This window comes from Gymnogyps californianus, chromosome 1 (assembly GCF_018139145.2).
Source record: "Gymnogyps californianus isolate 813 chromosome 1, ASM1813914v2, whole genome shotgun sequence".
In the NCBI taxonomy this organism is placed as follows: domain Eukaryota; kingdom Metazoa; phylum Chordata; class Aves; order Accipitriformes; family Cathartidae; genus Gymnogyps; species Gymnogyps californianus.
This window is the reverse complement of record NC_059471.1, coordinates 72,065,230-72,082,753: the sequence shown is the minus strand read 5'-3', so window position 1 is coordinate 72,082,753 and position 17,524 is coordinate 72,065,230. Positions and strand designations below refer to the sequence as shown.

Below are 17,524 nucleotides of genomic sequence, written 5' to 3'. Positions count from 1 at the left end.
GGAGAAATACGAACGTAAGTATGGTAGATTAAAAATCTTACTCCAGTTAACATACACTATCATATCAGTCCATCACAGACAATGTATGTATATGTCTTACCTCTTCTCTTGTTCCGCCTTCCACTATTAATGGGTTCACTGTCTCACGCATTACACCACTCTGAGCAAGAAAACCCCAACATATCCACCCAAACATACATTTAATGCATGCACTCCAACCATCAATAGTTTGGAAAACTAAAAATTTAATATATGGAGGAATATGGAGGAATTTAAAAGGTTTCATTTCAAATAATAAGATCACAGAAAGGTGGAAAAAATTACTCCTATTGCTATCAGTGACCATTCATGTAAATGATCTGGTAAAGTAATATTTATATTCAGAACCTAAATCTGATTTTATATTGAAAAGCTTAATCATGAAATACAAAGGAACATAATATATAAAACATATACAGTAATTGTTATGTATTTACTTAGCTGCAAACTCATGTGTTTTACAGTTCTTTACTTCACTTAGGATGGTAAACAGACACTAGAACAAAACAGAACAGATCCTTAAAAAAATAAAAGCTTCACCTGTAAAGCCATTGACATAGATGGCAACTCCACTAAAGATACTTGACGAATTTCCATCCCTCTGGTGCTGTATGGCTGAATCTGACCGGAACTGATCCTCCAATTTCTTAACCTTTGCCGACATGTACCCGCCCTAGTTTTTAAGTTAAAACAAAACAAAATCCATGATGCTAGTCTTATTTTCTAAGGTTTATAGACAGAAACTGGTCAATTATAAGACGGGAAAGGTAAGCAGCATTCCTTCAAATTGATTTTGACTGACATACAAAAGACGTATTCTTTTTCCAAATGAAAAATAGCAAATCCTCCACCCTAAATTCTTATCTACAAGATAACTGCATCTTGTTACCAACACAGCAGGATTTATTTCATACTTTATCTTATTCTATGAGAAAAAGATTCTATCTATATAAAAATTCTTATAGAATAAAAAGAAAGAAGAAAAAAGAAATAAGGGAATGATGCAAGTTTGGATGCTAAATCAGAGGCTCATTGCCTAAAGAAACAATGTAGAGAATATTCATTAAGCTCCATGTATTTTCAGTTCTTAAATATACATGAGACAGCAGTATTGTAAATATTTATGTAAATTAGGTGCCTCAGTTATTGTTTGTCCAACTATATAGAATGTGGTGGAGACAACCATAAGTAGTTTTACAATTATTTAGTTTAGTTATTAAATGGTGATTTAAAGCTATTCAAGGGTCTGCACTTATTAATAATGCAATTTAGTGGATTATTGTGAACAAAGACTTCAAAACCTGGTAATTTTAAAAATTTCTTTTGAACTTAATTATGCGTTTTCAAGTGAAGCAAAAGGGTTTAATTTATAGCATACCTTTAGCATATATAACAAAATTGTAAACCTTTTTTAACCACAGTGCCATTTACGTCTTTAAAAAAAAAAAAAAAAAAAGCCACTTGCTTTTGAACATACCCATATGCCCCAGCCATCGCCATCGCCAGCCCGTTTCCGCCATCCACCCCGCCTCATAATGAAGCTTCTGCATAGGAAGAACAATGCTTGATCAATTAGATGTTTAGTAATATCATCAGTGGCATTTCAAATGATGCATTACATGCCATCTACAGATTATCACAAAGATTACATTTTTCAATGGGCTTCACTGAAGTATATGAGTTATACAGTTAACCTAGAAACGAAAAATTGCATAAAAACCTACTTCCACAGTTTTGTAGTAATGCATACTGTAGCTCCTGCTATGTATCAAAAACCACACATGCACATTTTGTTCTATTCACCCAGAATACAAAAAACTCATTACAAAGTTCAGTTTCCATCATGATTTATTAAATTCTTCCTGTTCTTCATACATCTCCTATAAAAAAGGAGTAATAAAAGGTTCTTAAATACAATTGCTACCATTCATGCAAAATATTGCCCAAGTCAGGAACAATCTTTTATTTCCTATTTGATACTATCTACATGGTGGGATGCGGGCAAAGACCTTCTGCTACTCGAGACTGGATTAATTTCACCGATGGATTTTACAGCTCATCATAAAATGTCCAAACACTTGTTGCTCCAATGCAATATATCCCATAAAAGCAAAAAAACCAAAGGCCATCTTATGGTCAATGAAAAGCCAGTTGTTTAAATGATCTAATATGATCTATAGCTAGGTTTGGATTTGTTTCTTTGGGTTTTGTTTGTGTTGCTTAATAATAAATAAATATACGCAACCAGCCAAATTGCCGTTTTCCTTTATGCAAGACACTTATCCCTGGACCATGAGCTGTACACAGCAGCATCCCCAGATGAGCTATTAGTTGGCTAGAACAGGATTGGTGGAGAGAAAAAGAAACGTTTTGGATTGTGGCCAACTGTTCACTGCACCCAAGTGATTCACATTAACTATAGCTGTTGTAACAGTGATTTTAAAATATTGATTCATGATATAGTAAGATCATGAGGTCACTGCCTGCTATTACATCTCTCACTTTCTACTCTGTCCTGGTTTCAGCTGGGGTAGAGTTAATTTTCTTATTAGTAGCTGGCACAGTGCTGGGTTTTGGATTTAGTGTGAGAATGATGTTGATAACACTCTGATGTTTTAGTTGTTGCTAAGTAGCGCTTATCTTAAGCCAAGGACTTTTCAGTTTCCCATGCTCTGCCAGCAAGCAGGTGTGCAAGAAGCTGGGAGGGAGCAGAGCCGGGGCAGCTGACCTGAACTAGCCAAAGGGGTATTCCATACCATGGAACGTCATGCCCAGTATATAAACAGGGGGGAGTTGGCCGGGGGCGGGGGGAGGATCGCTTCTCGGGCATCACTCAGCAGGTGGTGAGCAATTGCGCTGTTCATCACTCATCTTTTCTTATTTCTTTTTTTTTGTTGTTGTATTCTTTTTCATTATAATTATTATTATTATTAGTTAGTAGTATATTTTTACTTTAGTTATTAAACTGTTCTTATCTCAACCCACGAGTTTTACTTTTTTCCGTTTCCTCCTCCCCACCCCACTGGGGGAGGGGGAAGCGGCTGTGTGGTGCTTAGTTGCTGGCTGGGGTTAAACCACGACATACTCTAACCAGTTCCCTAAATAAAAGCGCTGTTTTGTCTTTTAGGGCTATCAGCTCTTAGAGTGTGAGGACAGGACTGTGAAACTAAAAGTAAGAAGATTTAAGCCAGTCACCTTTATTTTATTAAATATTTAATTTCTATTCCTTTATCCTCCATACAAGTGCACAAAACTACAGTTAATACACAGAAGGAAGTCAACTGTTTCTTTTTGATACTTGTCTGCTTTTGAGAAGATACCTATTCTCTGGACTGTCCATAGCATCGTCCAGTCATGGAGCACAGAAGCTTCACTCAGTCTCCAGCCTACCAGAAAGCACATACAGCTGTGGATGGAGATAACAACACATTTTGGTCATTTTCCTATCCAACCCTTCTACTGCACTGTTCTGGAGACTGCCTCATTTATCACATTAAAATTTTGTTTCCTCTGAACCCGGCTGAAAGTGGAATTCTGGCTTTCGTCTCTTAAATCCCTTTTGTTCTAGAGTTACCAAGCAGGCATACTCTGAAATCCAGTTAAACCACCCCGGATTACAGGCAAGTTTGCTTGCAGAACAAGACACAGCCACAGGAAAGTTTTCATAAATATGATTATTTTCATGGAATACTGCAAATTAGGCAACCATAGAATTATAGTCAAAGCAGGTATAACTACCTTGAAAAGACAAGCTTGAGTTGTATGTTTCAGGACCTCTGCAAACACAGGAAGATCATGATGCACCTGGTTCTATTCTTCTTATAGTTGCTGTAATTTGATACATAACCTACACACATGTACATAATTATGAAGATTAATCACACCGCAAGGAGATGAGCTCTACACCAACAACCAAAATAAACAAACTCCTCCTCAGTATGTCGCATTTTCTCTCTAGGTACCCGAGTTTCTTACCCGGCGACCAATTTCCAAGATGTCGGGTTTTCTGAGATTAATTTTTAGTGGTTTGGGTTATATCTAACGGATACCACAGAACTCTTAAGGATCAGTAAGAAAAATGAGAGGAGATGAGCTAGATGACCACATGAAATACAAAATTGACTTTTTTCCTGTAGAGGACAGTACATACTGGAAATGGCTAGATGATTTCTTTCATATGGAAAATTTGTATTTTTCCATCAGCTGAAGTCAACTATAATTCAAATATATCACTTCTGGCTAAGAAGTTCTTGGAGAAAACAGCAAACTGTAAGCTCAAGAAAAAAAAAATTCATGAAAATGTCATCTAGTGTTTTTAGAGACTATACGTATCAGTGTATGAGCTCATAAGAGACACCAGAACTTTAACTATTGATTAACCTTTCTCCTTAATAAAGGATGAAAAAGTCTTAAAGGGTGGCTACAAAAAGGACAGAGGCTCTGCCTTCACAAGGAGCCACATGGAGAGGACAAGAGGCAACGGGTACAAGTTGCACCAGGAGAGGTTTCATCTTGATATAAGAAAGAAATTTTTTACAGTGAGAACAATCAATCACTGGAACAACCTCCCCAGGGACACGGTAGAGTCCTCATCACTGGAGGTTTTCAAGCTGCAATTGGACAGGGTGCTAGATAATCTCATCTAGGCTTCCCCACCCATGAAAGGTTGGATTTTTGAGGTCCCTTCCAATCTGGGCTGTTCTATGATTCTAAGTTTATCAAAAAGAAAATCTCATACGAAAAGAAACTCTTACTCTGAAAAAAACCACAGAATCTTCAAGACTCTATGAAATGCACACTATAAGTCACCGCAACATCAGTCTAACAAAGATGTTCTTTATTCCAATCACCAGGTTTTTGATTTGATAGGTAGTTACTCTGACCCCTATATAGACAACCTCTTGCTTAAACTAAAGTATCTAATGCCTAATACACTGAAGAACTGCCCTCATGAGGGTAAGCTTTTCTTAAACCTTGAAACACATTTAATTTTTATTCAGGACACTGGGAGGTGAGGAAGAAAGATCTCCAGTCTAAAAGCCATTAGATCAGAACACCACAACCAGTGGGGCCAATCAAAATCAGAATCATGGGTACGTGCCTAGTTTGATTAAAACTAGAAATCAGAAAAACAAAACTACTTTAGGTTAGTGTGTTAAAAACACGACATATCAACTGCTCAAAAGTTGTCTTCCTAGAGCCTGCAAAACTAGAGAAGCTAGGCTGTAATGTCTACTTACAACATCTGATAATGATTTACCATTTCCTCGGCAGATGTGATTTTTGACGCAGCCAGTCCACTTAAATTCTAAACACACAAGTTAGGAACATGGTACTTCAGTGATTACTAGATGCCTCTGGCTCAAATCTTGAGAGTTGTGGATTATTTTCTTAATGCTGATATGAAAACCTGGGAGACTAATTTCTCCCTTTGTAGTTCCAGGAATTGAATGATGAACCAAGGTTTCTGGACTAAGGAGAATCCCCACTGCTAAAGACTTGTGCTTACAGTGCGAATTTTTCCTTGAGAATGAAGATAACTTCTACAGCTGAAACCTAAGGAACAAATGAGCGTGAGAGACATCTTGCACGGGATATACTAAATCAGAAGAAAAGTTAAGCAAGATTTGAAAGATGCTCACTGGTTCATGAAATAAGAAATGTAAAGACGATATGATGCTCCCTCTATAGGAATCATGATGAAGCGATGAGCAAGAGAAATGCTTTGTAAAGAACCCTTGAAGTGCGGGCAGAAAGCGGGGGTGGAAATCAAGACGGGGACTTAAACACCCATCACAAGCAGGCCAATTTCAGACAAGATTTCATCTTTCTTGTGATTACAGTATCTAACTTGTTTCATAACAGTTTTCCCTGTTTTCACAAATTCAAGAGCAGAAATGCACAGTGACTCACTGAAAGTGAGCCACCATAGTTAATAGTTTTCAGGGTATCTCTAGAGCCTGAAGGACAAGCTATAGTGACCCTTTGCCCAGACAAAAGCTTTTTAAATAAAACTGAAATGCTCATATTCTGGACCTGTGAATATAAAGAAATCTTCAGCAATTAAAAAAAAAATGCCAACAAACTCTGAAACTGCACAAAAGCCTGCAAAGGTAGAAATAGTATTCCTAGGAATAGAATCCAAGTGTTCAGCACAAGAGAAACAACCTTCCAAGAAAGAAAAAAAAAAGTCAAGTTAAGAACTCCTGTGATCAAAATTAACATAATTTGGCCCTGCATCTCTTTCTAGACCACACACAGATGGTAAAATCTTACCATTCTACAAAATAAGGTTCTTTAACTAAAATTCAAATTTCTATTGGGCAATCCTTTTCAAAACTGAAGAGGAACTAGGAGTTTTGATGCTTTGTACATGACTGGCGGCTCAGAAATACTCAATACAGCCCACTAGGAAAAGATATGTAACATCCCTTCGCACACTGCTTCATAGGCCTAGCATTATACTTCCCAATCCACAACCACTTAATCCTATTATTAAAGACTGTTAATCAAAGCCTACAGATCAGGTAATGGAATGAAATGTTAAGTCTACATTTTATGAACTCTATAAACATGTCTGTGTGTATAGAAGAGTTGCACAGCAACTGTGAGATTTTAGATCGCAAAACAAGGAATATAGATGCGAATGCTGATGTTAAGTTAATATTTGTTTTAATCTCATCTGTAGCACACACAGTCTGATGCAGGGAAGTTATTTCTTTAAATACTTTAAATTCAGGATGGTGTAGTTGTAAGACAAGTCACTTCCCATTATCTCAGGCAGTTGGGATAACACAGATAACAGACAAACCCAGACCAAACCCACAGGTACTATGGGGAAAAATGCTTGGGAGCACAGAATGGAGATCTCAATGACTCTGTAAGAAGTGAACATGGATCCTCACGGGCTTTTTAATTCCAGGTCAGTACTAGTCCTGCCCAAACTTGAGTTGTCTCTGCCATACTTTTCAGCATTCCCTTTTCCAGGTATACGGTACAGAGACATTCCTGCTGCCTCTTCAAGTAGCCAACTTGAATCTGGCAGAATATACACTTTATGGCTCTGCACTACAGGAAAGCATATGAACTATTTCTAAAGACAAAGTGAGGCTGCACTGTGACTCAACAAATAACCCTGCCAAACTTGTGTCTCAATACACGGCACACATAACCTCTAATCCAGACAGTCCAATTTCAGGTAACTGAAAGCTGAGTGAAAGCATAACACATTCTTACAGCTATTTTTGCATTTCTGACCAGAGTGAACATCCTGTCAACGTCCTCTAACGCAAAAGAACTTGATTTAATTAACATATTCAAACACATTCTTGAAGGTGTAACTCCACTGCTAAGGGAAGTATGGCTATCTCGGGCCACTGCTAATGAGTATCAGAATCTTTTGCTTGAACTGTAGATTGAATCCATCCCATCTCAGCAGGGCTTAAAAGTTGTTTCCATCAAGTGGGTATTTTGTGGCCTGTTGGAGTTTCATGCATCTACACTCCAGCTCCCACATCAAACTCACCACTCTACTTGGCACTAGTTTGCAAGCCCTTTGAGGAAAGAACTGTCTTACGTGTTTACGCATTTCTCAGCACAAGAGACTCCTATTCTTGGCTGAGTCTTTTGGAACAGGGTCTAAAACTGTTTTCTACCACATATTGAAAAGTTTAGAATCCAGCAAAAGAACTTAAAAATAAAAAAAGATAGTTCAAAAGTTTTTTTTTTAAGATACTGTATTTTTAAAGCCCCATGATTTTAGACACTTCAGAGTTAACACTACTGTTCCATATTAAAATAAACTAATTAGTATGTTGCAAAGCAACTGAATTTTATTCTAGGAGGGAAATAAACTCTCAGGGTGAAGTTTCATAAGATGGTTGAGTCAACTTCATGGCTGACTGCCACCAAAAGGGATGGTTCTGCTCTTCAATCTCTGCTAGCCTAACAGGCTTTATCCCTTCTTCCCAACCTCTACACTACCTCCGAACACACATGACCCCTATGTTCATACTGGTGCTATGTGTAATTTAGCTCACTAAATCAATAGAAAATTGACATAATTTTACGGGTTAGTTTCCTGCCAATTCAGCACGCAGAACTGACTCACAAAAGCATCAGACAAAGCCAAAGCAGACAGGCCAGAAAAGAGGAATGGATGGGACTGTTCCTTTCGTTGCCAGTGGGATCTTAAGATTCTCTCAGCCATTTCTAGAAACCAACTTTTAGAATCATGGCTATAACTAACTGTGGTGTAAATGTGGACACAGTTGCAATGAGCTAGCTACTCGCTTTTGTTCCCCCCCCCAAAACAAGAGAGGTAGGCTACCTCGCCTTTTCCATAGGGTAAGAGTTTCCAAAGAAAGTTACAATCGAACAGCTCCCCATCTTAGGCCACATATGCCCATACGATAATCACTTCTAACTACAAGCACCTGATATTACAGGGTCAACCAGCAAGTTCTGTTTTGCAGTTCAATCTTTGATGGTATTTTAAAGCAATAGAAATGAAATTAGCTGAAGGACACTTGAAAAATATCTGTCCCCAAAACCACCCAACACCACCCCCATCTCCTGTGAGTAAACCTAAGACTATAAATTAGGAAAGAACAATCATTAAAATTTTGGGCAAATTAAATACCAGACACAAAACTGTTAGTATGAGAAATTTAGAAATAGTATTTTTCTAAAATATGAACATCCATGGCGTTTGCTAGAAAGGTGAAATACCATACAACTCACACAAAGCATGAAAAAACCCAAGTCCTTCAGAATCAACTCCTTATGTGTAGATGACTTTTCTAAGACTGTGTTCTGTGCATACTTTCATTTGAGCTTGACAGCAAAGAAATGATACTCTGACCTTCAGTTCAATCACTCCCCCAGCAAGAGACACAGGAACTCTTTGCTAAACTAATCCAGTTTCCAAACTGACTATTTTTGCAACTCAAAATGGTCTTTATTTCAGATCAGTTTACTTTAACATCAAGGACTAAATACTTTACATACAAGTAACAATTAAGAAACATATAAGTAACAATTAAGAAACATACATTTCTTTTGCTGGCGAATCACCACAATGACCTAAAGCAGTTGTACAGCAGGTAACCATTTATACAAGAGCTGTACAGGACAAAAGTGTTTAGACCTTTTCACAACTGACTCGGAGTCCAGGACAGACAATTGTTTAATTGTCACAACTTAAGGAACTATGAGCACGAGGTACAGGAAACAGCATCACTGCACAGTCTGCACCAGCTTTGAGAAATCTGTTTTCAAGAAGATACTCTTTTTGCTTTTATACATGGCATTTGAGATGGTTAGTTCTCTGAAAAATAGCAAGCCAGATTCAATTTGAGACCAACTGTCAATGTTTCATTCCTCTCTAGGAATAACACTCAGTAGCAGCTACAGTCCATTTAGAGCTTGTCACAAGTAGTGGTTTAACTTGGTTGAATTTTTCTTCTGCTCACAGAAGACTCTGGCTTCAGTTTCAACATTTCTGCATTTTTTGGTAAAGTTTCCCCCCCCTCCTTCAGAGTTCCTCAGCAATGAGTGGCTCTTCTTCATAAATTTTCATTGCTATATTTAACCATGTAGCTCAATTCACTTTTTAGTTCAAATATCACCTCTTTGATATAACTATTCTTACTGCCACAATACACTGGCAAGTTTCAGCAGACTTCAGCAACTGGCTTCATTATTTCTCTTCTGCACTTATATTCTTTTGGGGCTTCAACCCTAAGAGGACTTAGCACACTCACAATCTTTATGCCAGCTTCTAAATGCCTAGATTCCAGAATAAAATCCATTAAGTAAAATGGGAATAAGAAGTATAGCTTGTGGAATTAGGAGTCTCAATAGCAACATAGTGAATGGATTGTAAATCACCAAGAGGAAATTCTCTTTCTCTCTTGGATTTGAGTATCTGAAACAATAAACAAGATGAGTATATGAGTTGGGTAGTCTTCCTTCAAGCCCCTATGTTTAGCTGTCTATAGTATTTGAGAACAGAAAACTCTGTTACTCTCTTCTTTGAAGAGTGGGATGTTCATTTTTCTACCTAATAAATCAATAGAGCCTGTTTAGGAAGTTTTTAGTTTGAGCACTGCTCAGTCTGACAACAATCCAATCCCACAACTCGCATCTTACACAAGAAGCCTATGCTGAGGCGTAGGTCAAGCAGTCGGTAGGTAGCATAAGTAAACCATGATCCCTCCTCCCAAAAAATGAGAAGTGTTGCTGCTGCCGAATGATTTAGGGCTTCCTAAGACTTCCTAGGCACAACTGAAGGAAGTGTCCTTGTAAAGCTAAAGAAATACTTAACAAGGCAGGAAAAGTTGGTAAGTGGAGGTATAATCATTCAAAAATAAGTAACTGGAAAATTTTCATAGGTGATCAAAGCAAGGTATCTGTGAATGCTCTGAATTTGTTAACATCGAATTCAGAGGAACTGTGCTGGTGAAAACCTCTGACATACACTATCCTCAGCTTCCCCAGATTCCCTAGACTTCAGGCCAGCAGACTGGTGAAATCTTGTCAAAAGAGATTACAGATTTTTGATTGATTTTATGTATTTGTTTGGATATATACACATGTATATATATATGTGTGTGTGTGTGTGTTTGTCTGTGCACTTGTGCACATGTATATACAAACAACAAACTTTGTTGCTGACCAATTTGATTGCTCGCTACCCAGATTAACCACTTTGGCAACAGAGAATGGCACAGAGACAAATCCGCTCTCTGGGCCAATGCTCTAACTAACATAATGAGAAGGCACCACTTCTTCTCTACAAGTTTTTTTTTTTTTTTAGAAGTGCCCAGGGCAATTGTGCTTTATGCTCAACTCAATGTTATCAGCGTACACTGAGCAGGTGCTGATCAGGCCAGGCTTTTCAGGGAAAAAGAGATAAGACATCCACTTTGCGAATCTCAAGTGGTAGCTGATGTCAGATACTAAGGAGGACTATCTCTCTACTCACATACAGGTAGCACTAAACATGTACAGCAGCAAAACTGTAAGAACTCAAGTAACTTTACCAGCAAAAGTATTGATGACTACAGATTTAGTATTTAAGTAGGTAGATTTTCTATTGATAGCAGCTTTCGAATGACATTACTTAATTCCAACTGACATTGCGTAGTCAAGTTCCCAAATGTTTTTCTGGATTTGCCTTTGAAACTCTCAAAGCTGCAAAATCTTTTTTGAAGTAAAATCTTCACAAGATATGGCTTCTATGCTTAGCCTTGAAGTTTTAAGTTTCTACTCAAGTTTTCTATATCTTTTGTTAGTCCATGGATGTTACTTTTATCATCAACTCAGACCAACAAGACTAGGAGGAATCAGATGAAACTACTAAGTGGAGAGATCAAAACAAATGGAAATATTTTTTCATCTATGGCCTAGTTTATTTGTGGATTCTCTGACACAGGACACCAAGGATGCTAAAAGTCCATATGGATTCAACAGATGAATGGAATAAAAAGTCATTAAATGTTTTTGGGTTTGGTTTTTTTTTTTTAAAAAAGGTAACAAACCACAGGAACTCAGAATATAAAGGCAAAGTATCTCAGTATGTTTGTTTCTTTACTATTACCTAGGCGAACTTTTGATCTGATCCAATACATTCTCAAGTTTCTTCCTAGATTCACAGGAAAGTGAAAAGATAGAGCACAGTGTTTCTACGTTTTCCAGGAAAAACATAGTTCTAAGTACTTAGGACAAAACAAAAATGCTCTAATTCTTTAGGACCCCTAATTAAAACTCAAATCTGAATTGCATTCTTGGCCTGAAGTGGTTTTAAGTTGGTATATTAAGTACCTCTGACATCGAAACAACAGTCTTACGCTGCTTCTTAGTGGAGACAGATTGATACAAAAAGGCCACAGAGCAAAAATGGCCTATCCCAGGCAAACAGGATGCTTGTGGAACTTAGGTTAAAAATCAAGATAGAAGTTACAGGAATCATTATGGAGGGGCAACACTGCTAACTTCAAATTCCAGATCAGCCAGAAATTAGAGTGAAAAGTCATTACCCCTACCTCTCCCCCAGTATTGTTTTATAATAGGATTCTTGGAACTGCTTAACAAATAATGCAGTTTCAGCATGGAAATCTAGGAAATAGTGACTGAAAAGCCAGTCTTTCCAGTTTCCCAATGCTCTAATGTTTCCTGAAAACAACAGGCAGATTCAGAAACCAGGAACAGTATCCTTTCAATCCAGGCCATTATTTTAGTTCTTTACTTCAACTGGGAGTTGCATTCAAAAGCACAAAATGGTAAAATACATTCACTCTACTTGGTAAGCTGCACTAATCATTTACCTTACATGCGATGGGGTCACGGGCTTTCCTATTTGTAAGAATTATCAGCAATTTCATGACTTCCTTTAAACAGCAACAGCTCCTAGGTTTCCAAAATGATGTAAGTGGACTACAACCATTTGTCCAAGATGCTGACTCATCATGCCCTGGACTAACAGCTGATCTGAGTCACCTCAAAAAGACGAAGTCATGAACATGGTGGACAGAACTTTATTCTACTTTGGATATTCACTGGCAACTAGAACCTGACCAAATATGTTAGCAACAGTCCCCAGGATCCTGCCAAAATGCACCGCATACCTCACCCTGCCAGAATACTGCCAATCTCTAAGTCAAAATGGAAAAACCTTAGAGCAGTTGCACAGCTTCAGCACTGCTTTCATGTTTTGGCATTCACACCAATCCACCTGCATTTGCAAGAATGACTCTGCAAGGTACCTGAGCAGTCTCTTCTCCCAAGTGAAATTAGCTTTCTCTTTTTCAGGACTATTTACTTTCATAAATGAAGAAGCTGAAAAGGTCTGCATGAATTCAAGCAAACCAAATAAGGAGGTTACAACCAATAACTCCTTTATGTTTGGATTTGGTTAAAGTATTTACAGATAGCTGGGAACAGAAAGCAAAACCAACACAGAAGAGTTAACCACAATATGGCTAAGCTTTACTTACGCAAGCAACTAAATTTCAAACCACCAGCTTCAGCACTATTAAACAGGTAGAATTCCAATTGGGAGACCTGAAGCTTTGAGATAGGAAAGGAGTTGGTCGTTTGTGTGTGTGTGTGTGTGTGTGTGTGTCCCCAATTAATAAAATATTACTTTCCCCAAAAGCTAACACTGAAATTCAGGGACCATGGTCTGCTTAGGCATTTACAGCAAAGAATCCTTTCTATGGGTATACCAAACTAAAAGTATCTCCTAGATGAATTTAACGGTCACAGATTCCTTAACTACAGTAGCAGCAGTCCTTCAGTTAGTTTTGAAAATGCAAGCCACAGGAATGGAAATTATCATCACAGCCCAAAATTTAAAGCTGTTCTACACACTCACCTCTCTTCCACTGAAGAGTGAGAAAGAATAAGGGTTTCCTAATTCTGACTTCTATCTTACAAGCACCAGTTACTCCACATGAAATACAGAAGTGGGGGAACAACAGACACAGGAGGCCCTCCTTCCTAAAAACATTTCTCTCTCCAATTAAAATGCTGTCTGGTTTCCACAACAGAGCAGAAAGCTGCTCTCGGGGAGCAGCACTACACAAATTTATCTTTTAAAAAAAGACACTTCCACAAGTATACTATATTACAGATGTTCGAGAATTCCTCACGCTTTTTTGCATCCGCTTAGACTTGCCCTCTTACTTTCAACTTTCTTTATAACTCCATGGCCACTCTCATTTCTATTTCCTTCCAGTTTTTCCTCACTTTGCTATGCTTAGGTAAACACATGGCACTATCACCCAATTAATCTACATTGTATTGGGGAGGGTTTCAACATTTGGATACTTAGCTCCCTTGTTGTATCTATACCAGGCAAACATGCTGCTAAGAGCTGACAGAGATCTCAGTGATAATAATATACACCTTTAATTAAAACAGAAAAATGTTCAATACAAAAAAATTCATTCTTCATGAAATAAACAATAGCTAACAAATTAAATGGGGAAAGCACATGGCAGGGTCAGGCAAGTTATTCTTTTCCTGCTTGTCCTGAACAACTGATTTATTAAAAAAAAGGTCTGTGTAATCATATTAATTTTTTCTACCTACTCAAAACCAGGTTTCATGTTTGAATCATTCTTACTTTTTTTTTAACCTCTCTAGTAACTGAAAGGGATGGTAGAAAGGCTGAAAATTTGCCATGAAACTTCTTTAAAAAAGACATCTGGGTCAAGGGATCAGAAAAGACTAATCAAAATCAGCACTCGGTTACAACACACTATCTCTGCATCAGAACAGGCTGTGACTAAGTAAGAGTACGTACATACTATCCAGAAAGATGGACTGGTGCTACGCTTGAAAGGCCAATTACTGAATAACGTACTGAAGACACGTATACCGTACACAGAAAAATGTACAATCAGTTTACCATCAAGGCTTGAAATATGCTAATGTATTTTTCCTATTAGAGCTCTACTTTTAAAACAATCTTTCCTCAAGTAGTTAAACATCAGTGAGTCACAAGGCAGGTGTCTGCACTGTGCCTCTACTAATACTGTCCTACCAATGACCTCCAGTCTGACAGCTTGGGATTATTTACTAACAGGGATTTGGTACATTGTCCAGTGGAAGAAATGGACTGAATGAAAGACCAATATGGTGGGAATGGGTAATAACTACACGCTTGAGACAAGATTGCAAAGAATGTCAGAGATCTGGATTTCTGAGTTAAATGTTATAAACCTTAGTAAGACAACTATTCTAGAAATAAATTTTAACTATAACCTCTTACAACTAATGGTAATTAGCCAACTGTTTAAAACAGTTCTATCTGAGCAACAATAGCATCTAAATGAATAAAGAATTCGGATCGCAAAATTACAATCCCCTATTTTTGCTTCTTTGGACTACAGTATCAAATTTGAGATTGGACGTGGATTTTAAATCAAGATGCAGAACAAACATCAACTCATCTTTTCATGAAGAAAATCTCTCATTAAGACAAGCAGAGTATTCACAGCCCTGTCATTTTGAAGACTTTGACATTAATCTTAAAGCATCAGAAATAATGGAGTATTACAGCGTACAACACACAGATTTTCTACCAAAAAAATCACATGCCTGTGATATTATCCTTCTCTCCCTTCTTAAGGTTAACATGCCATTACCGTGCATCTCCCATCAGGGGCTTTTTGCTCAGTATCACAGGTCAAGTCAATGGTAACTGTATAGCAAAATGCATCAACATTAGATGGGGAAGGGGTGAAGAAGCATCAGTGAACACATTCCTCCCTCGGTGTTTGTAAGCAGAGGCTTACTTATCAAGCACAGGTCCTCTTCCTTACCGCACACTGGTTATATCCAGCACTATTGCTCAGCAAATACAACTTGTGACAAACACGATGGAAAACCGCAGACAGATTCATGCTGCTACAGCTGAGTGCCACGCGCGTGGCGTGTTCGAGAGGGCAAGGCTGCACCAGGGCTTGGGCTTTCCTTCTCCTCCTCCAACCGATTTCCCTGCAATGACCCCTTAGCTGGCAGAATACTCGCAGCATCACTCCGGCTCTGCCTTGGGAACCGTGTTGTGTCTGAAGCGCAGGCCCCATGTGACAGACACACGCACACACCGGTGCCGTAGCTGACGGGAGGCGGGGGAGGGGAAGGCGAGGAGCGGGGGTGGCTGACCCAGACACCCACACACCTAGCACACCCTCGGCAACTTGCAGCGGCCGCGCGCGCGCGCCCAGGGGTCCGTCCCCCTCCGCCCCCCCCCCCCCCGCCCGCACACCCTCCCGCGCGCGCGGGCAAAGCAAGGCCCCCGCGCCGGTTACATAACCCCGCGCGCCACCCTCCCCGCCTTCCCCCCCCCCCCCGCCCCGCCGAGCCCCGTGCTGGGGAAGAGCTGCGGCGGGGAGAAGGGGGAGGACCAGGCCGCGGGCCCAGGGAGGGGCTAAGGCAGGGCAGGGGCTGCGGGCCCCGCGGCCGCCTCAGGCTCCCCCTTCCTTCCCCCCCCCTCTCCCCGAGCCGCCCCCCGCACGCGCACACGGGGGCGCGCTCGCGAGGGCCGGGCGGCCATGGGGGGCCGGGGCCGCCGCGCCTCGAGGGGGAAGGCGCCCGCTCCGGCAGCCCCCCGTCCGCCGCTCACCTTTCGCCGCGTCCCAGACGCACATTCCCGGGGCGCCGCCGCCGCCTGCCCTGCCGGGCCGTGTGGGGGCTTCACATCGCGGCTCCCCCCGGCACGGACGCACGTAACCACCGCCTCCTGCCCGCCTTCCTCCTCCTCCTCCCCAGCTCTCAGCCCCGGCCGCGCTCTCCCTCCTCTCTCTCTCTCCCCCCTTTCCTTCCTTCCTTCCTTCCTTCCTTCCTTCCTCCCTCCCTCTCTCCCCCCTCCTTCTCCTCCCCCTCTCGGTGTCCCCAGCAGCAGCCCCTCCTCCCCCCGCCCTTCCTGCGAGCGCGTCACGAGAGAGTCTCGCGCCACCAACCGCCGCTCGGTCAACAAGCGGCGCGCGCCGGGCAGGCCAGCCGGCCGGCCCGCCCGCCCCCGGGGCGCCCCCTAGCGGCTCGCGCCTGGCGGAAAGTCGCGTGCGGCGCCGTCGCCGCTCTGCCGAGAGGGCTGGGGAGCTCTCACACCGGGCACGTGACGGCGGGGAGGGGCGGGGCGGGCGCGAGCAGCTCGCGCGCCTCTCCGGTTCCCCCGCCTGGGTGGGCTGCGGAGGGCGCGGGGCGGCGGCGCCCCCTGGCGGCCCGACGGGCGCGCCGCAAGAGCGGGGACTGCTGTAGCGGCGGCGCGGGCAGACATTTCGCACCGGGACGGGACGGGACGGGACGGGACGGGAGCGGAGAGGATCACTGTGCCGGGTGTAGCCCGGCCTTCCCGCTTCCAGGGGTCGCCGGGAGCCATCGGTCGGCTGGCCGGCGGAGGCGAGGAGCGCGCGCGCGCGCGCGCGCGTCCGCCCGCAGTGCGGCCGCGTCTCCCGTAAGCGCAGCAGGCGGCGGCGGCGGGCGGGACCCGGTGAGGGCGGGCGGCCTGCGGGGAGGGGGCCGGCAGGTCTGCTGCCCCCAGCACAGGCACGGCCCGCCTGCCTGGGGCCGGGCCGCGCCGCAGCGGAGGGGGGAGCACACCGCCCCCCACCCACCCCTTCCGCCGCCCGTTGCCGCTCCCGGGGCCGCCGTTCAGGGAAGAAGCGCGCTGAGAAGGCCCGAGTTGGGCTGTGGCGGCGGCGGCACTTCTGGCGGGGCCCGCCCCCCGCCCCCGCCAGGATCCTCCAGCCGCGCCTCGGCTGGGCCCTCCGGAGGGGCCTGCGCTAGGCCGACCCTGCAGCGTCCCCCTCCCGACCGGAGCCCTAGGAGGGGATGGCGGGTCGGGGATCGCAGCCCAGCCCTGCCCCTGCCCTGGCTGGTTCCTGGTGGCTGAAGTGGGGCTGAACCCGGCTGAGGCCTCGCCAGCCTCACACTAGAAGGGATTTCTCCCGCAGGGAAAGGGCCTGCTTGTTCC

The 17,524-nt window shown here is 42.3% G+C and overlaps 1 protein-coding gene across 5 annotated transcripts in view; it reads right to left on the bottom strand.

The window, feature by feature from the left end:
* Nucleotides 1-16,218, bottom strand: part of REV1 (REV1 DNA directed polymerase) — a 63,337-nt gene extending 47,119 nt beyond the window's left edge. For 4 of the 5 annotated variants that reach the window (XR_007768221.1, XR_007768220.1, XM_050915434.1 and 1 more), the window contains exons 1-3: nucleotides 16,175-16,218; nucleotides 1,517-1,583; nucleotides 580-712 (exon numbers count right to left, since the gene is read on the bottom strand). Coding sequence is in view for 3 of the 5 variants with exons in the window: in XM_050915434.1 (XP_050771391.1) it covers nucleotides 580-712; nucleotides 1,517-1,573 (190 nt within the window). In the remaining 2 variants the exon portion in view is untranslated. Of the gene's footprint in view, nucleotides 1-579; nucleotides 713-1,516; nucleotides 1,584-3,777; nucleotides 3,806-16,174 lie in introns of those variants that run through there. The other variant, XM_050915443.1, reaches the window with a different exon arrangement.
* Nucleotides 16,219-17,524: the final 1,306 nt, after the last annotated feature.